Source organism: Opisthocomus hoazin, chromosome 24 (assembly GCF_030867145.1).
Source record: "Opisthocomus hoazin isolate bOpiHoa1 chromosome 24, bOpiHoa1.hap1, whole genome shotgun sequence".
NCBI classification, from domain to species: Eukaryota; Metazoa; Chordata; class Aves; order Opisthocomiformes; family Opisthocomidae; genus Opisthocomus; species Opisthocomus hoazin.
The window spans coordinates 3145094-3165121 of NC_134437.1; the positions used below are offsets into that span (position 1 = coordinate 3145094).

Genomic DNA, 20028 nt, shown 5'->3' on the forward strand with positions numbered 1-20028 from the left:
TTTATTGCTCATAAACCTATCCTGGTCCCTCTCTTCAGCTAGTCTCATCTTCTGTGGGCCGTGATTCTTTTTGAAATGTCCATTTTATAAATCACTTTAGTTTTATATCATTCTGTTATATTTATATCACTTGATTTAGGTTTCAGATTGCTTCCATTGCATCTTATATATTGCTTTGATTTTATTTATGGTGTTTCTAGTGCATTTGCATTGCTTTCCTTAGATGGATATCATTTTGGCTGGATTTACAGTGTATTTCTTCAGTTAGATTTATATCACTTTAATTAGATTTATATCCCTTTAGAATTTGAGGGCTTCACTTAGATTTATAATATCACTTTTATTAGGCTTGTCTCGCATAGGAGATTCACATCCTTTTTGTTTTAAAGGATATTGCTTAACACTGATTTTGCTTTATCTAGACTTTGATCAGCCTCCCAGTTAGATACATGAAGCGAGAACTCACCACCTGTTCCCCTCGCCCCCAAATCCCCCCCCAATTTCCACTGGGATCATTCCAGCATAAACTGTGCTGATTTAAATTAACCTCTTCCAAGTCAGCACAAGCATGAATGTAGTAGAGATCATCTCGCTAATTGCATTGCTCAGAATACCCAGTGGGAGTCCAGTTAGTTGGATGCCACTTTTATTCCTTTTTTCCTGTGCACTAAATACCACACCATCACAGGGAAGCTGAGCATAGTCTCCCAGCATGGCAGGGGACAAGGACTGTGCTCTCCCAGGATGCAAGACTCCAGGATTAGTATCCATTTGGGTGATGTAGGCTCCAAACTGGGTTTTCCCTGTCCAGGCAGTGCCCTAATCATGAAGCAGCTGGGTGTTCAGGGAGCAGCAGCATTTTCTTCTCCGCTTTCCTTTTTCCAGGAAAATACTCAAATATCTTAAGGAGACCTCAGAGCCGACAATTCCAGGCATAGTAGCATCTCCCTTCTCAGCATTTTATTCTTGCTGGTATCCCCAGGACCGTAACTGTGCGAAGGGAGCAGACACCTGTGCCCTGTCCATGGTGAGGCCATGTCCCCTCGCTCCTCATTTTGAGCTGAGGTCTTTCAGGACATGAAATTCTAGCGCAAGAGCCTGTCCCTTGACACCCTGGCCAAGACCACAGCAGCAGGAAAGCAGCAGTGCTCCGAAACTGCTCTTCCAGTTAACAGGCACAGAGGACCTGGCTTTGTATTTCCTGCCCAGCTCTGATCACATCAGTGTAAGAAATCAGCTAGAAGGGATCTAAATCCACGTGCTTCAGGACATCTCAGATTGAGACAGGTCAGTAGATGTCCCTGAGGGCTGTTATTTCAGATGTTCACAGCAGGGTGTTTGGTTGCTTTCCCAGAAACATGTGATTCGGGGCTCTGTTGGAGGGCGAGACAGTGGACCAAGTGGACTACTGCTCCAGACCTTACCCAGTTTTATCTCTAAACCCACTGAGGGCCTGAGCTGATGGACTTTAATGTCTGTTAAGATCTTCAGCCATCAGCATTCAGTTTGGTAGCGGTGGCTGTGCTCACACAGACAAAACCAACCTCCTGAATATTTTTGTTCTCAAAACACAACATGACACCGGAGCTTACTGTGGGCCCAGAGACATTAGAAGTTTATGAGACACAGCACTCATATAGCTGTAGCATTAGGGTACCTGGGGCTTGGCTATGTGAGATATCTGCCAATGAAAGAACAGCCTGTCAGCAGTGCAGAGGGTTGCACATCCTCCCTATCCCTGGAAATGGCAGGGCAGCTTTCACGGGACAGTTTCAGAAGTCTTTCCCATTGGGTTTGAATGGGATTCCTGTATTTGTGTGGTATGTGGGAGCCCACATCCAGCAGGCCAAGAGCTGAGTTCCAGAAAGCAAAAGAAAAAATTTTTGACCTACCGACGCCTTTGTCCTGCGCTGTCTTTGTCTCTCTCTGACCTCCCCCTCTTTGCGTTTATTCCCTCTGTGAACAGGATAAGCCCTGGGAGGCGTGAAGCGGCGAGGGAGGCAAGGAATGCGTTACAGAAAGCCTGTTGTTTGGTAGTTGAATCCAGATGTTAAGGGAAGGAGCAGAGTTGTGCGAGTGGGACAGAAAAAGGCTGCAGCAGGAGAAAGTAAGGGGCACCAAGCCTGCCCTGCTGTTTAGACCAATTAAACACGAAAGGGATGTGAATTTGACTCTCCGGGTACAACTTCTATTCTGCCCCCAGCAGAGGACAGAAGCTGGACCAAAAGGGAAGCCTGCCCAAATCTTCAGTGTAAGAGAAGGGCTGGCCTGCAAAAACTACTAAATCCTACTTTCCTATTCCAGTGTGATGTATTTTGACCCACACCAAGAGGCATCTTCTGCAGAAGGCATCCATAGCCAATGCTTGTTCATGAGCCTGCTTCACAAAAGCAGCCATTACTCATGTAAGGAGCTGTTGGGAAGTGCTGGCCACAAGGAAGATTTTCCAAGCATTTCCTCCCAAATCTACACCATCTGCGTGAACTCTGAATTCTCTCCTTCAGACAGATCAGATTTTTCCACATGATCCTTCCAGCTCTCATGGCCTTTCTAAGGAAGGGCAGTCCAGCTATTGACTGCTGTTAGTGGATGGTCCTCACCAGCTCCCATGGTTCTGGATTTCTTTCTCAGGGCCTCAGGTTTCCTGTGAGGGACCCTCATCTGTATTATGTGGTGTGGCTTCAAGGGTATTTTTTTTGTGGCATTTCCCTATTCCACCATAGCTGCGAACCAGGTCACACTGCAGGAGCAGGCTCATGCTCCTGAGTCTCTCCCATGAGTTCACTTGCAAGAAAAGGGGCAGAACCCCTCCTGCACTTGCCAAGAACCACTCCAACTGCTCTCCTCCCCCCTTCCTCTGCCTTTCGCATCCTCCCTGCAGCTGCATCCAGCCTCTGCATAAATGAGCACGGTATCTGAATTAACATGCATCTAATCAGGACATCAGCATCTCTGGAAGAGAGTTTGCATCGGCTATAGAGGTTGAGCACTCGGTTAACCTCCCAGTGCTCTGCCACTGGGGCCTGTTCATTTAATTATGTCCAGGCTGCTGTACTCCTCAACCTTTTAATTGCCCAGGACAGAGAATAGGGTGGTAAACAGATCAGAGAGAGAAGATGCTAGGCATTGTTTTAAGACAGTAAAGCTGTTTTTAAACACCATTCAGAAGCTTGTTTTATGTAATTGCTGACAAAAGGAGGGCACCCAGGAGGGGCAGCAGGGAACACTCAAAAGGGATGCTGAATAGTTTTTAATTAATGAAGAATTACTTGAAGCCTGATTCCTTTCTGTAACAGTAAGATCTCTACTGAACACCGCAACACAAATCCTTTCCCAGAGCTTCAGATCAAGCCGTAGGTCCTCTGTAGTAATATTCCCGATAATAGCTGGGATTTAGTCAACAAGTTGGGGGACTGGGAGAGTTAAAAAAAAAAAAAAATCCAATTAACTGTCCCAGAGCTATGTTAATTGTGCAGCGCTGTGAATAATACCAAAAAGCTGTTTTTCATGTGTTCAGATCCCCAGAATAGTTGCCCTGATTGAATCCTTCAGAAAGCACTGATGATTCTTTCATGTAGCTTTAAAAGTAGAGTTTGGCGCGAAAATGAAGGATGGAAGATTAAAGAGATCAAGGCAGAACATTTGGGTCTGATCCCTGACCTCAGTTACACCAACTTTAGTTGACATTAACACCAGTATAAATAAGATGAGAAACTCAGGGACTGAACAGGCAGCAAAAGCTTGTTCTTGTTGATTTTCATTTTGAAGACTTAGATCTTTCGGGCTGTCCTGGACAGGTGCTGAGTGGGTTTTTAGAGCACAACCAAAAATCTGGTTTTCCTTCCCCTTGCCTTCACATTACTGCCCTGAACTGTGTGCAATCACTTAACTAAAGTGGTGAAAGAAGTCTGCCTGGCATTCAGTATGTGCACACACAGCTCTCCTCAGTCCAGCAAGTGAAATAATCCTGATGAGGGCAGGGGGCAGAAAGCCATGGTAAACCACAGGCAGGCTGCCTGGCGAAGGCTGGGAGAGAAGATGGCTCTCCGGATCTGCTAACTGGATTAGCAGTCTGATCAGGCCACAAGGCCTACCTCCATCCAAAAGGATATCATGCTGCCCGGCTTCAGGATGGTCAGGATCTTGCTGCTTCCCATGGCAGTTTGTCAGCAATCCTGATCTGTCATAATCTAGTCTTAAACTTCTTGCGTTAACAAAATAGTGGCATGCAACAGCTTTGATGCTTGGTCTGTCCATCTCCTCCATGCCTTAACCAAGCAAGGGTGCTGTGTACAGTTATTTAGACATAGCCCAGTATATCACCTTGAAAGAAGTATGGCTTGACATCAACGCTTTGTTTGAGCTCTGGCTTGGAAACAACTTGGTGTCAGGGCCCTGAGCATGCCAGCAGGTACTAACTGCCCCAGCAAGCCTCACCTGGGCCTCAGCCCACACCCTCTCTTCCGACTGGCCCCACAGCTCATTTAGAGAAGATGAGCAGAGTGGGACAAGGCTCTGTTTTTGCCAACACAGAAATGGTCCTGGGCAGGGTGAGCAGAGCAGGCTTAGTGGGGATAACTGGGTCAGCCAACAGTCCAGTGAGTACCTGGCGAGTGTGAGATGATAAGCCAGGTCCAGGGTCATGCTGAGGAGACAAGCCAAGCTGAAGAGATCCTCCCTGCAGTGGAGCTCAGGTAAGGGCTGGAGACCAGGGTCTTTGCTTAAAAGGAGCAGTGGAGCCAGGGCAGAGGGAGGTGCAGGAGGAGGGCTGAGGCTGGATGTTGAAGGCTTGTTATGGCTCTTAGGGCCCCAGCAGTTAGGCACAGGCCACCCGAGGGCGCCCTGCCCTGGGTGTGTGCCTTCCCCGGCAGCCAGGGCTTCCTAGCTGCTTCGTGGCTTCTGCACTGAATTGCTGTTCAACAGAGCGCGTGATGCTAGAGGCAAAGACAACTTCAAATTGCAAACAAGGCCTTTTTGAAGAAAGAGACAATTTGGAGAACCTAGAGCTTCTTGGGAACCGCTGTGGTTGTTGGTAGTCTGAGGGGAACCACGCTGGCTGTGATAAAGCTTGTTTCTGCAGCAGCAGAGCTGTGTGGAACTGAGATAAGCGGAAGTCTGGAGGAGGTGTGGTATTGCACCTGCAGGGAAGCCCCCTGCAGTCCTCTAGTCCCCCGACACAGCCAGGGCCCGCTTTCTCCCTGCTGCTCTGCAGCACAGGATAGGAGTGTGTCTTTCGCCCCTCCAAAGGCAAGAGATGCGGGGGAGTTGCTGGTAGTGGAGCAGTTCTGGGCAAGCTGCTCTTCCCCACTGCCCAGCCTCGCACAATCCGGCTCCCCTCTGAGTTACCAGCATTGTTTCTTAGAATAAGCAACTCATTCACAACAAACATCCTTACTCTTTGATGTATTTGTGGTACTGTTGTTATGGTGGTTTAAATACCTTGGTTTCATGCCCATAATAAGAACACTGGCTACAGAGCCTTACTGTAAGTTGATGAGAAAGTAGCAGTAATTATTGCTCTCTCCTCTGTGGGAGGGTAAACTTCAGATGCTAATGGCCTCTAGAGCATTGACTGATTACTCACATTGGGGTGAAACAGCAAGGGGAAAGGGCCTTCGTTATCTTCGGTATGAAATGCTCCTGTGTTCAGGGGCCTGGGCAGGAAGCATCCTTGACTGCATAAGAGATAGTTGCAGCAGTCTGATTTTGGACTAAGGGGGAAAGGATTTTTGTTTCATTGTTGTTTTTGGAGGGGAGGGACAGGGCAGATGTTTTCCTGGAATGGATGAAGGGAGAAGATGGTGCAGGTATTTATGCATCATCCAGCTTGACAGCATGCACACAACAGCAAGTGGGTGGTAAGTGGTGAAGACAGGGTGGCTGCAAACATTTTTGTTTGCCTGGTAAATTTGCATGCAGGGAAGGCAGGGCTCTTGCAAGCAGTTTAGCCACAGAGCCTGATGTGGGATGCTGTAGGACTTCTTGCACTCTCTGATTCTATTTTTCCCTTGCCTGTTAAGGCTCTAAGCTTTTAAAGCAAGGGCTGTCTAGGTCTTCCCGGGCATTGATCCCTTCCTGGTTTTGCAAGGTGCTGATGTGGCACTGAGCTTCTATAAGTGAAGTTTTGAGGTGAGGAAGAGGGAATGAAGATTCATAGCTTGGCTAAATATTAGTGGCTTTCTCCAGGGATGACAAAGGATGCATCTAAGACACCAAGGCAAACCCTGTGTCAGATAGTAATCTCCTGCTCCCACGCACTGCCCTGCTGGAACTTCACAACAAAGCACAGTGGCGAGTGTGCATATTTTTTCCCTTAACCTTGTTCTCAGACATGGCTGAGGTATTTTAATGGCAGTTTCCTCCCAGTAAAAAGACTGCAGCGTGCACGCATACCAGAAACTCTTGGTCCAGACCATTAACATTCCGTAAAACTAAATGCAACTCAGCAACTGATCCTGCAATGGGAACATTGAACTGTAAGGCATGTTTTGCCTTTCCTGCAGTTCAGAAAAGAGATTACATAAGTGAAGAGCTGTCCCATATTAGCAAACAGCAAAGGTAAAAGAGGCTGGCTGACACCAGTTAAAGAATTTGGTTTAGCCACTCAGACCTGTCCCAAAGTTTTTGAACTATACTTGCTCTTCAGTAATTCTCCACCCACCACTAACCAGTTCGAGTGTCTCTTGCTGCGATGCTGACCATCAGTGTCAGTCCCTTTCGCTCGTCAGCTTTCAGTCTCTGAAATCTCAGCAAAGTTCTCCTCTCCTGTGCTCCCTGGTTACTTTTCTGTTCTCTGCTATCTGCTGATCCACTCATTTTGGGACTGGGAGCAAACCTACCATTCCCAGGTCAGATTCAAGGTTCAGTTGTGCGCCGCTCAAATTGCAGTCTGCAGGACTACGGCATTCCTGGCAGGGTGCTGAGCCTCAGAAAGAGCTCTGAGACAGCCTGCTTTCCGATTTCCTTTGCTCTAGGAGGTACCAGGAGAAAAATGATACTGCTTACTCCAAGCCAACTTTGCTAGCTCGGCAACACAGTGAAGGACAGTCCTGAATTACCTGGAGCACCTCTGGATCCAGATACGCAGTGGGCACTGCTAAAGCCTGCAGCAGGGAGTGCGTGTTCCTGCAGACATGTGGAGCTGCAGGGAGTGCAGCCTTACCTCCCTTTGTCCTTTATCCTCCAGCACTGACATGGGACCGTGCTGTGTCCTGGTGCTTGGGGCTCAGTTGCAAGCTGATGGACCTGAAGTAACCCTAGTGCAATAGGGAAGTAGATTCCAGATTTGGGCCGAGAAGCGAGTATGGCCCTTTGGACTACAAGTCTTAAAGGGTTATTTGTGCCCACTTGCCCCATGGCACTCTGCCTTCCAGCCTCTGCTGGGGTCCTTCTGTCTTTTTCCATAATCTTCACTGAATAAACACACTGTGAGTGCGGCCTTCTCCTTTGCAGCTTTTGTCATGAGGAAATGTCTTCCTGTACCTTTCTTCCTTGTGGACCCTCCCTCTCTTTTTGTATCCAGGCTGAGCCATTTCTTTTCTCCTGTTTGCACCTCTGAACTTTTTCTTCTCCTTGGCTCTTAATTTTAGCACTGCTATTGACCTGGAAAGTATTGCAAGGAGACAATTTGTTTGAGGGAGGCTGTGAAAATTTAGGGTTAAAACTTGTGTGAGGTCCCACAAAAAGCACCACTCAGACAACAGTGATCCTCTTTGCCTGGAAGCGTGGATTTAAATGGTTGTTGCTATTTATTTCTGTGCTTCTCCTTGCGTGGCTCTTTCTCTGAGGCCCTGATTCTGCTGCCAGTGACCTTTGTGTTTGCAGAGACCTTCTGAAATCAAAGGGCCCCTTCATGAGCATCTGCCCATCTGGAAGTGATTGCGGAACTGGGTGGGTGAAGGGCAGATCGGGAGCCTTCCGACTCAACTGCAGAGTCTGAAGTGACCTAGGTCCACATGCCTGCAAAAGAAAATCTGAAGTGGCCTGCGTTACATCCAGAGGGGCTGGAATACAGGCAGCGTGGCTCGCAACAGACCTGTAACAGTGGACTGGGAGAGCCTGAGCAATTGTGTACGTCTTTTGATTCACAACCACCACACGTTGAGAGGACTCCGAGTGTATTCGTGCAGGCAGGAGAGCTGGCCTCTGCTGGTACCGCTGCCCTCCCTTCTCCCTTCCAACTGCAGTTTGTAGATAGCTGTGTACCCCAAGTTAACCCCCGCCCCCGAGGCAGCGCAGGAGAAGAGGTCTCTCCCCATCCTCCTGGCGTGTGCGCGGCGACGCTGCCGGGTACGGGGCTCACTGTTCCGGCCCCGGGGCGGGCGCTGCCCCTCCTTCCTCCGCGGCCCGGCCGGCCCTGGCCCTTTAACGGCGGGGCGGCGCGCTGCCTCCGCGGGGCCCGTCCCCGGGGCTGGGGGAGGAAGTGACGGGCGGGGGGCGAGGGAAGAGCCCGCCGAGGGCTTGAATGAAAAGGGCGAGCGGGCGGCGCGCCGAGCCACCCCAGCGGGGCCGGGGTCGGGGGCGCGGCGGGGCGCCTTCGCCAGACCGCCCGCCCGCTCCACGCGCCCCCCGCCCCATGCCGGCGCTGCCCTGAGCCCGCGGCGTGGGGGATGCGCGGCCCGCGGCGCCGGCTGCCGGCGCTGCCCGCGCTGCTCTGGCTGGCGCTGGCCCCGCTGCCCGGCGCGCCCGGCCCCGCGGCGCGGGCCGAGCTGCGGGTGCGGGTGCGGCTGCCCGGCGGGCAGGTGACGGAGGAGAGCCTGCAGGCCGACAGCGGCTCCGACTGCATCAGCCTGGAGCTGCGCACGGCCGACGGCGCGCTCATCACCCTCACCGCCGACTTCAGGCAGGTACGGAGAGGCAGCGCCGGGGGTCCCGGGAGTGGGGGGCCGCGCTGCCTTCCCCGCGGGGAACGCGTGCGCTGGCGGCCTGAGCTGGCCCGCGGTCCCGCAGCCCCGAGGCGGGCGGCGCTGGGACGACCCGCAGCGCGTTCTGCGGGGCCGGTCTCCCGCGGTGCTTCCCGGCCCAGCGGGGGGCGGTCAGAGGCTGCGGGACGGGAGCTGGGGTCCTTGGCACCTCGCGGGTCAGCAGACGGGCTGAGCGAGAGGACGGGTTCAGGGCCGGGGGACGAGCGCTGGTGACATCGGTGCACAGAGACCTTCCGTCCAGACCTGGGACAGACTTGGAGCTTGGGAAGAGCCTGGCTTAGGGTGCAAGAGCCAGAGCTGCCTGTGAGGAAGGGAACGTCCTTCTGCCTACGTGGGGGAAAGGCCATGTACCTCCAGCGCTGTCGGGGTCTTTGCGGTCTGTACGGAGCAGTTCTCACACGCGTAGCTCTAAGCCATTTAGGCAGACTGCTGTCCCCAATGGCCTTACACCTGGGCCACCTCTGTGGTGTAAACAGGTGGTGAAGATCCCAGTGGGATGGATGGCAAAGCCTTCCCCACACCCAGCCGACCCTAGCAGCTCTGTTTCCCTTTGCTGGGTTGTGAGTCGCACGGTTTTGTGTGGCAGGCTCAGCAGCAGCTGGGCATGGAGCGGGGCCAGGGAAGGAGAGCCTCAGTGAGGTGGGGCGAGCTTGGGTTCATGACTCCTGCTGTCTGCAGGAGTACGTGTGTGAGTTTGTGGTGCACAGAGTGTTTGAGTGGCAGCTGTCTGTGGGACTGATTACAGCCCTCCTGCAAGGGTAGCCTTTACTCCTGGCCCAGTGTAGGAGAGGTGGCCTCTCTGCAGGGAGGTGAGACTTGCTGAGCTGAAGCCCAAGATCCCGTACATCAGCACATGCCAAGCCTGGCTGGATGCATCGAGCTTCCTGTTGTATAGGGAAGAGCTGTTTGCTGCCGTGTGGGTGGCACGGCAGTGTTATCTTGTTCCAGCCCTCCATTTGGTCAGATGAACTTTGGTTTGCTGCAGGAAGAAGCTCAAACCCATGACATAGGAAGCTGTTGCATCCCAACCCGTTGAGAACCTTGGAGCCTTCTGCCAGGGGTTGTTCTGGTGCCTTTTCCCCTTTCAGCTACACTCTTTGGTCCTAATCTTCTTGCAAACCTCAGATGGCCCTCTTCCATCTGGAGGGTGCAGGGTGAAGCCCACCTCTTTCTGAGATGGTAGCAGAAGCCATGGTGATTTTGGAAGTGATGGTATGCTTCATGTACTGTATCACACACGCAGGGAAGCAGTCCCTTGACTCCTGTTTAAAAAAAAAAAAAAAATTGCAAGAATACACAGGACACCAGGGAAGTTCAGGGAGGGAGGAAGGGGTCTTAAGCCTGCAGGTTGCAAACTTGCGTACCACAGCATATTCGTGGCCAAGGGAAATCCCAGCTCATTACAGATCCTCTAGGTAGGCTTTTTGGGGGCCTGGAATGTGACTTCAGGACTTCTGGTGTCCAGAGCTGTTGATCGCTTCAGTATTTTTCATTTGCTTTAGCTGTTCTTGAGGGGTGCGTGCTTTCAAATCTCATTTGCAAACCCAACAGAGCGCACATTAGGTCTTTTCTCACTCTCATCCCTATTATAGTTTAGCTGCTTCTGGGGACAGGTTCTCTAAAGGTATCTTGACTTCAGTATGTTAAATCCTTAGCTCCATGCATCCGCTCAGCTCCTGCTGGAAGTACACAGGAGATGGTCCCTGGAAGGCTTTACACGCATTGGCCTTGCAGAAGTCCATTCCTAATCTTCAGTTTTATAACAGTTGGGCACTTGCTCTCTCTGTTTCGTGGCTTTGCTGTAAAATAGCTGAAAAAAAGCCAGAAAGACATAAAGGACCAAGGAGATGAGTTTGCAGTGAGTAATGATGTGAGCAGGCAGCTGCCTGGCCAGGCTTCCCCTTCTGACCTGTTGTCCTGGCCGCATGCAGGCATTACCCTGTTCTGCTCCGGTGCTCATCTCACTACCGTTGCACAACTTCTCCTCTCTAGAGAGAAGATCTTGAGGCTCTTAGTCTTGGTAAAAGCAGCTGGGGTTGTTGATCTAGATTTCCCAAGCTAGATTGTGTGGTCATGCTGTAGCCAGGATGCTGGGTTTTGCACAAATGATTTTTCCACTTCTTTGGCATAAACTGCAGGGGGTTAGTCCAAAGGCAGATTTTTTTTTTTTTTTTTTTTCTCTTTCCTGACAAGCTAGACCAGGGCCTGGAGAAGAAAGGAGTTACAATGAGATCACGGTTCATTTCTCTCTTCTGACACTGGTGGAAGCTGGGTGGGACTTGAACAGTGGTTGGGTCTTCCACAGAGATGGGACTTTTATTTCTCTTCCACCCCTGCCTCCTCTCCAGAGCTGAACCTGAAGGAGTTTTGTCCTCAGAGTACACCAGGTTTTATTCTCGTTCTCTAGCGCAGCACAGACTGGTCAGCAGGAGTCCAAACAGGCACTTGATGTTTTCTGGGCAATGCAATAGTGAAGACTATTTCTTTTCTTGCAGTGTGAAAGAATGTGATGAAAACACCTCTTCTTTTCTCATGTAGTACTGTCAGGCACAAAAGATATTGCAAAAAAGAGCAAGGGGGGAACAGCAACCCAAAGCGTTGTGTCTAATTTGAGTAGCATGATCTTTCTAATTGTTAAACAGTGGCCTGAGAACAAAGTGGGTGGTTTTATTCCAAGGTTAGCACAAAGATATAGAGAAGTTTCTTTTTCCTTTTGATTGCTGGAAAAGTTATGTTGGAAACACAAGGGAAAAAGCATGTAATGGTATTTTAACACTTGTACTGCCGGTCCTTTCAGTTTCCTTGCTAATAAAGCTTATATTATGTGATATTTTGGGGTGATGTTTTGAGAATTTCCTTATGCTAGGGGTCCATCGTGTTAGGTGCTAAGTGAGTAGTTGATACAGGAAAGCATCTGTCCTAATATTGTGTCTGTGCAATTTGGAAAGCAGTCTTTTCTCTGCAGAGATACCAAAAATATAAAAGGAGGGTCATTCAGCACCCTCTGGGAGGGCAGGAGGGGTGGGGTGGGCTTATTAGAATACAGTGGTGTTTGTTACCCTGAGGCAGCTAAAAATGCTCTCTCGTGATCCAGTCATTCCAGTGTGGGTAGGTGGCAGCTGAGCTGAGCACAGGGCTGGAGGGCTGAACTCCTGCCTTACAACCAGAGCTGCCCTTTGCTTACCCCACAGCTTTGGGGAAATCACTTGCTAGGTAGGATCGAGTTTTAAAAGTGGCCTCTGACAGCTACTTTTAGGTATCCCTCAGGTTGTGGATTCTGAACATGAGGGTACTTAACTAGAGTGTGTTTTGCCAAGCATCTCAGAGCATTGTGGGGACTTCTGTCAAACCTTATTGCTCCTGAAAATGTGGGCTTTTTTCTGCTCGCCTAGTACATCCTTAATTCACCTTTATAGATACATAAAAGGCAATACACCGAAGTGTATTCTAGCCGTTTCTAGTAGGAGAGGGGTTAAAAAACATAATCCCCCCTCAGTCAGGGTAACTCGGCTGGCTGCACCCCCAGGGCGGATGTGATAACATGTTCTGTACAAGCACAACGACTTTCTGGCCAACTGTAGCTGTTCCCCTGGGGCAGGGCAGGCAGGGCCTTGACCACAGCAAAGGCTGCTGACAGGGTAAGGAAATGGGCCAAGAGCGCCGGTGTTGCCCCATGCCCTGAGCAGCACGTCACCTTTGCATGTACCCTGCCACTCTGAGCAGGCATGTGACAGCAAAGACAAAAGTGGGTCCCACAGCAGCACTGATGTCCTTGGGGGAGAGAAATATGGCAGGAAAGCTGGATGGGGTGTGGGGAGGAAGGCATTGAAATAATTTATTTCCCTGGGAACTGGTTTGCTCCGCTCAACATGAAGTCAAGATGCTGGGCTCAGATCTAGACCACACAGGCTTGTAGGTCTCTACTGGATAAACCCTAGAAATGGAGGTTGAATTGTTCTCACATCCCAGATGACAGTCCCTGGAGGAGCTGGATAAGGACAGTACAAGGAGGGGAGAAGTTTGATGATTTCCCTGCAGTTCCTTGCAGGCTGCTACTTTGCTGGAATTTCCATTGGTAGGTGCAGGCAGCCTGGGCTGTTGGGAGCTCCATGCACTGATTTCCTTTTGGCCTGTAGGAAAGAGGAGCTGCTCTCGGCTTGCTGTGAAAGCCAAGGCTGCGGTTACCTGTAGTGCTATGGTTAGAGCATGGCTGCAGAACTGGTTGTTCCCTGTTCCACCAAGTGTCTGTCATCCAAACCTAAACAATAGCTGTAACTGTACCCAGCACACGAGTGTGGGTCAGGCTCAAGGATTCTCAACGCCCCCGTGATGAGTTCATCTGGAGAGTCCCCGCATTGCAAAGGCAGTGTTCTGCTGGGACTTGTTCCCTGCTGGGAAATTTTGCGGAAACACGGAATTAAAGGTGCTGTTTCTTGCCTTGGCTGGGTACCCGCCTTGGCACTGATTCTCCCTGCTGCTGCTGGTGGGAAAGAGGTGAGGTGGCTGGGGAGGAGAAGGTGCTCTCTGAGTAGGAAAAACCGGTGCCTCTTTCTGTGTGAGAAGCATGACGTACTTTTGATGTGACAAGCTTAGGTTCTTGCTCTAACTGAGATTGCATAGCCAGGGCAGGGAAGCTGGGGAAAGCCAGGCAAGGCTTTGAGGCGGGGAAGCAGGGCTGGGGGCAAGAGGAGACTGGCTTCTTGCTCAGGAGAGAGTGGTCACTGCAGGGTATGTGTCTCCCAGAAAACAGACCAGTGTGTGGCACAATTTTAGCCTTGCTCTGAAATCTACTAGGGTTGCTTTGGGTTTGCTCGGACCCAGCTAACGGTGGGATTTCTCTCTTCAGAACAACACATGCCGTAGGAGCCAGCTCGTTGAACAAAACAGCTTGACTAAGGCTGTTTGTTGGCTTACTGGCTATTTCAGTGCTGGCAAACCTGGACCATTCCTGTCTTTCTCAGTGCACCTCCCTCAGTATCAACACATGTGCTGGAAATCCCTGGCGCTGGAGCAGGTACTGAAGAGTGCCTAACACATAGAGTTCAGGCAGCGCCGCAGACCTTTTCCTGCTAGAGTTGCTTCCTTTAGATGCCGTGGAGTGAGACAGAGCTAGGAGAGGGACGTGGGCCAGAAGCACTGGGAACACGGGGAGGAGGAGAAAAAAACTACCCCTCTCTGGGGGACCCAAGGCCAGCATGTGGGGGGGGTTGCGGGCGTTGAGAGTGGCAGCTCGGGGCAGTCGCTCTCGCAGGCAGTGGCGTTAGCAGGGCTGGTGGAATGCAGGGCTGGTGGAACGGCTGGCTTAGATAAAGATCTGGCTTTGCTGCTTAATGTACCAGTCCAGGCAGCCAGGCGCAGAGCCTCTCTGATTCAGCTGGAAGGGGCTGTGGCAGGCAGGTCGGGGGCAAAGGGCTTGGCAGGGTGTGTGCCTGGGAACAGGAGGGGGAGACCTGAGGGAGATCAGCAGTGCCTTTTGAGAAAGCAGAATCTGGGGATGGAGGAGTGGATGGGTAATGGAGTTGATCTTTACTGTCTTCCCCCTTGCTCTTTCCTTCTGCAGCTCTGTCTCCCCCACTGCAAGACCATCTTTCCTCACCTTTCTCTTTCTTTCCCCTCTTTCATCCTCTGTCAATGAGCTCTTTCCATGATGATTTTTGAAGGGATCTTTAACAGAGGTTATTTGGACTCATTCAACTGTAAATCAGTAAGCACACAGAGATAGGCAGATAAATATTTAGATTAGCTGAGCAGCAGCCCTGGGTCATTTGTTTGATGGTGTGATGGGAGCAAAGCTGGAGCTGGTACCACAAGGTGCTTTGTGGGCAATACAGCAGTGGCTGGTGACCCTGTGCACTCCGAGCTGGCTCCTGGTGTCTGCCTTGGGTTGGAGTGGGGAGTTCGTGCTTGTCTGAATACCCAAGAGCTGTTCATTTGCTCCACTGGTGCACTGTCGTGACACAAATTTGATTCTTCCTCTCCTGTGTGCTTGGAACTCAGAAACACTTAAAGCAAATACTGAAAACCTTTGTCTGAATTCATCACTGGACAGGGTCACTGAATCTGGGAACCCTTTCTACACTGTGGAAGTGGCGGCTTGGAACCGGAGCCCACTTGGGAGGGAGCTTATCTCTGCCTGGGCTTGGCAGAGGCAGCTGGGCTCTGGACTGTGGAGGCAGAGCAAGGGACCTGCAGCTCTGTGGGGTTGGTTGGGAGCTTTGGGCCATTTGCTAGGAGCAGTGAGAGCTGTGAATCTCTTGTATGTATCAGCCGTGAGAAGGAAAAAGAGTTGGGCGTCTGAAGGCTAATTCTTAAATAGGCAGATCAGAAGGATTAATCAGTTGCTCAGCATGTTCTCATTTTACAAAAATTGCCTCCAACCTGGGAAGTACTGCACTGTTTTTAATCTCCTGCCTGTAAAGGTTTTCGGCCTGAGTGCAAAACATGGCTATCCCTGTTTGCTTGTTCCAGACTGAATGCTGATTGTTCAAAGTGAATTAAAATTAAATCCACAGCTGAAGAATATGCTAGGGTCAGCTACTGGTTTTAGTCTACTCATCCTTGGGCCTTGCGCAGTATGGGAGGTCACAGCAGAAGAGCTCAGCTTGAAGGCAGCTGGGCTAAATGTTGTTGGGAACGTGGATCGTTCCAGTGGTGAGAGTGTCTCAGTGGGAATTCTCCCCATTAAAGCTGTCAAAAAATAATGATTCCTTAGTAATTTCACAAGGATTTTTGGTATCTCTTTCTTCCCAAACCCCCTTCATGTCCTACTCTGGTGGTGAGTTTTCAGTCAACAAACGCACCCAGCAAAATCCTTTCCCCTGTCCTGGGGACGGAAACGCATCCCAGATGGCAGCCATTCTTTCAGCTGTCCATATGTGCACTGAATTGCATGCCCTTTTCTCTTCTGCATGTGGAAGAGAAGGCAGGGAATAAATGGTGGGCCATATGAGCTAGTGTGCAGAAAAACTCGGTGTGGACACTGCTTAGAGTTTGTAGAAAAGAGAAAGGCTCCATTCTTCTCGGGGCAGAAAGGTTTGGAAGAAGCCGAGTGTACGAGCCGTGCAACAGCAATAGCTCAGGAGGATAGGGATGATCTTAGCAGCTTGGCATAGCTTGTGCTTGCTGGTCCCTAGCCACCAATATCTGTCCAGCTCTCTGTGGAGGACATTGTTAAGCTTGACGGCTGCAGGTGGGAGCCAAAAGGCAGTAATTGCTCTTCATACTGAGAAGGAGGCACCGTTGCGTTCCATCTGCTTAGCCCTTGTAGTAGTATGGTCTGACACCAAGACAGGAGATGGCAGACTCCTGCAGCGTGTACAAATGTCCCTGAAGCCAGAAGCCAGATGAATTGATACCTGCATAGAAATCAGTGTTGATCTGTGCCAGAACAGGATATAGGGAGGTTTTGCTGTTGAGCAAGATATTCTATGAGCCTACGTGAAGGTAACTATGACTGGTTTCCAAGCTGGCATTGGAGATGGACTACAATCCATGTCAGAAGCGCTCTGTATAAAATGCCAAAATTATTGACCTGGGGAGAAAGGAAGGTCAGCTGCAGCTGATCATAACGGGTTCCTTCTGACTTTAAAAATTTGACTTTCATTTGTGTTCCACATGCTGTTAAGTTCAGAAATTAAGAATTTGTTCTCCAGGATACCAGTTGCTCAGAAGCAAGTGAGGAAAGGCAACAGAGGACGTTTGGGACTGCTTGCCCGAAGTAATGCATGGAGATAATGGCTATGTCATATTTGTTTAACAAAACAAAATGAGACTACTTGGAGGCGTGCCTCCCTTCTTGGTAAAGGACAGAAACCCCCAGCTGTTGTTTGAGGGAACTATGGATGTGGGATGTGACCCAGCAGCAATTTGTCTGTGCCCCCGTAGGATTGTGAAAACCCTTACTACTTTACAGACACCAGTTATTATGCTGCAGGCTTTTGGGTGGGATTGATCTTGGGACTACACCCCTGTGCTCAGGTAGCAGAAGTATGAGACCTTTGACTTTGTTCTTTTGGCTGGAGCCTTTGTCTTTGACCCTGACTTGTTGGTTCGCCCCGCTGGTGCCAAAGATCTGTGACTCTCACGCTGTTTATTTCTCTCTTTGTCAGGAGGTGAAGATCTTCCGTGCCTTAATCCTAGGGGAGCTGGAGAGGGGCCAGAGCCAGTTCCAAGCGCTCTGCTTCATCACGCGGCTTCACCGCAACGAGATCATCCCCAGCGAGTCTATGGCAAAGCTGCGGCAGGTAAGAGGCACCCTGCAGCTGGCTGCAGTGGCAGCTGCATCCTCCAGTCCATCCAGGATGTCTTAGAGCTGTCCTGCCTGGATACGCTTCCCAGGCAGCTGCCTGATTGTTAAGCTGTTAGACCCACCTTTGACCACCCTTCGTGCTTGAGAGACTCGGTATTAAACTAAGTTCATCAACAGTGTTGATCCTGTTCTACTAATAAACTAGAAGAAGGCGTGATTTAGTTCAGCCTAGTCTGCATCAAAGGATAGGTGGGTGGTTAGAGCAATCACCATGAAAATCCCTGCCCTGCATTGCCCGATGAATTAAGTACTGATTTGGGACTGTTCATCACAATGAAGCATTGAGAAACGATCACAGGCAAATCAGAGCAGTGATAAACTGTGATTAATTTCAGCATCAACAACAAGTTCTAGTGCCTTCCATCCAGGTAGGATGCAGGTGCATTTACAGGGAACATCCATTTGCACATCTTCTTATGTTGGCATGAAATCACGACATGCTATAAGGAATAATTTGTTTCAGCCAGGCTTCATGTTTGCATTGTTTCATCCTCTGCAGAAAAATCCCAGGACAGTGCGGCAGGCTGAGGAGGTGCGGGGCCTGGAGCATCTCAGCATGGATGTAGCTGTCAACTTCAGCAAGGGGGCCCAGCTGAGCTCTCACATCCACAATGTCTGTGCAGAGGCCAAAGAAGCAATTTACACCCGAGAAGAAGATGTCAAATTTTGGCTGGAGAAAGGTAAGTTTGTTTTGGTTTCGTTGGAACTGCTCATGTCAGCAAGTTGGCACTCTGCTCTCATCTCTCTTGCCAGGTTTCTGGTGATCAGCACAGATCATTTTGGCTTCTCTATCGTTGTTACGGTGGATAAGGCATGTGTGTCACATTCTTGCACATCACACTGTACTAGTCTATTAGTTAGCATATGTGACTTCTTCTGGTGATGCTCTCCTAGTGACCCTAATTAGGCAGATATTTTCAAGGTAACCTTTCGCCTGGTCCATCACCCAAAATAAATATGTTCTTTACACACTGTGTGTCTCTTTTGGCTTACTTTCCCCGGGGCCCTTTCTTCTCCCATGGTTCCTGTTCAGACTCGTGTCCAGGCAGCCCCTCGAAATAATGCACTCTGTCTAACTTCATTCTCCTTGGCTGTCCTGGAGACTGTGGTAGCTCTCTCCTTTGTCTTGCCTTTCGGCAGCACACTGAGCAGTGTCTCTCTGCTTTCTCCTGCAGGGGTGGATGGCTCCATGTTCGAGGTCCTGCCGCAGACATCTGACCTCCCTGACCTGCAGCGTTGCAAGCTGTGTGCAGACCGCTGGAAACCCTGCATTTGCAGCTACTCTCTGAGCATCGAGTGGTACCCGTGCATGCTGAAATACTGCAAGAGCCGCGATGCTGGGGGCAAGGTTTCTTCTTACAAATGTGGCATCCGCAGCTGCCAGAAGGGCTATACCTTCGATTACTATGTGCCGCAGAAGCAGCTATGTCTCTGGGACGAGGAGACCTAGCAGAGCCAAGTCAGACCTTTTCAAGGGGCAGCTCATCTGCCTCCTGCCACCATTTATGATGCTAAGGGCCTCCTGGAGCTGGCTGCTCCAAAGAAGGAATATGGTTCACAGTGGTGCCTTGTACCAGGAGAGCTCTGTGTGTGTGCCTTTCCTTCTGGCCCCCAGTGACTCCTTCCCCACCTGCTGCTGCCTCATACTGTGATGAGAGGGCTCAGCTCACTGCGTGTTGATGCTCTTCTGCCAGCTGCCAGGAGATCTGGCTTCCTGGAGGAAGCAGGAGATGCAGGTTTGTTGGGTGAAGCACCGGGAGGGCTGTGTTTTGCCCTGCTCCGGAGTTAGCAGATGTGAAGGGTGGCAGCTCGGATCAGTTACCAGCCTCGAGCATCCTGATGAGTGGTCAGGACAGGGAAAGAAATGGTCTTGATGACCTGGGTTGTCAACCATCTCTGCTACGGAAAAAGCCCTTTCACTGACTTCACCACCTCCTGGTGACACAACAACATTTCCCAGTGGGAAAAGAGCTGATGTATGGGACTGCATACCCTGAACAAGGAAGGTACAAAGCCTACCCAAAGCAAGAGCCTGCCCGACCAGCTGTTATATCCTTTCTGTGACTAGAAGATGTAATGGGGGGGGATGTATCCCAGCAATGACTTTTTCCCCAAAAGGGGTGGTAATTAAGGCTCTAATTAATCCCTGTTTAGACTAGTGAAGGCCCAGCTTTTTGTGTTGGTCCTGTGACTCTCCCGCTAAGAAAGAAACACCTAGAGAGTAGCGACTACCATCATAACATTGTGGTTGCAAGGGGGGAGGTTGATCCCAGCTGGCTTTGCGCTGTCGTTTTGAAGAAGACACCATTCTACATCTATGTCCAGTTTTTATGTCCTACGCTGCCAGCTACTCACAAGAAGCGCTTAAGTAATTTTACTGCTTTGCTGTGCCTTGGTTTCCCCTGTATGTAAAACAGGGACGACACTGAAGCTGACCTAGGCCCTGGTATGTACCTGGAGAGCATCAGACACAAAGCACTGCAGGAGTGCTGCCTGGTTACTCTGTCCTCTTCCAGTCAAGTTAGAACAAGCAGGGAGGGGAGAGAGGCTGTTAGGGTCATTATGAACCCCTGTACCTCCTGGTGAAAAGCCTTCACAATGTGCCTTTTTGCCTAAAATACAGGAATTTTTGACAATAATTTGGTCACAATTATTTTTGTATTGATCACTTGAGGGGGGAGAAGGGAGAGATTTTGATATTGCAACATGAAGTAAAACACACTTGATTTTTTTAAAACAAATTATTTATCATTTGTAAGGTAAAATAAACTGATTTTTTTAAAGCATGCCTAGCCT

At 50.2% G+C, this 20028-nt stretch overlaps 1 protein-coding gene across 1 annotated transcript; it reads left to right on the forward strand.

The window, feature by feature from the left end:
* Window positions 1-8410: 8410 nt before the first annotated feature.
* OAF (out at first homolog) lies at window positions 8411-20018 on the forward strand. Its single transcript, XM_075442581.1, is given in 5 exon segments — window positions 8411-8562; window positions 8564-8846; window positions 17033-17167; window positions 17732-17912; window positions 18408-20018. Coding segments are annotated over 5 exon segments (972 nt in total). The 5' UTR covers window positions 8411-8464; the 3' UTR covers window positions 18683-20018.
* The last annotated feature ends 10 nt before the right edge of the window (window positions 20019-20028 follow it).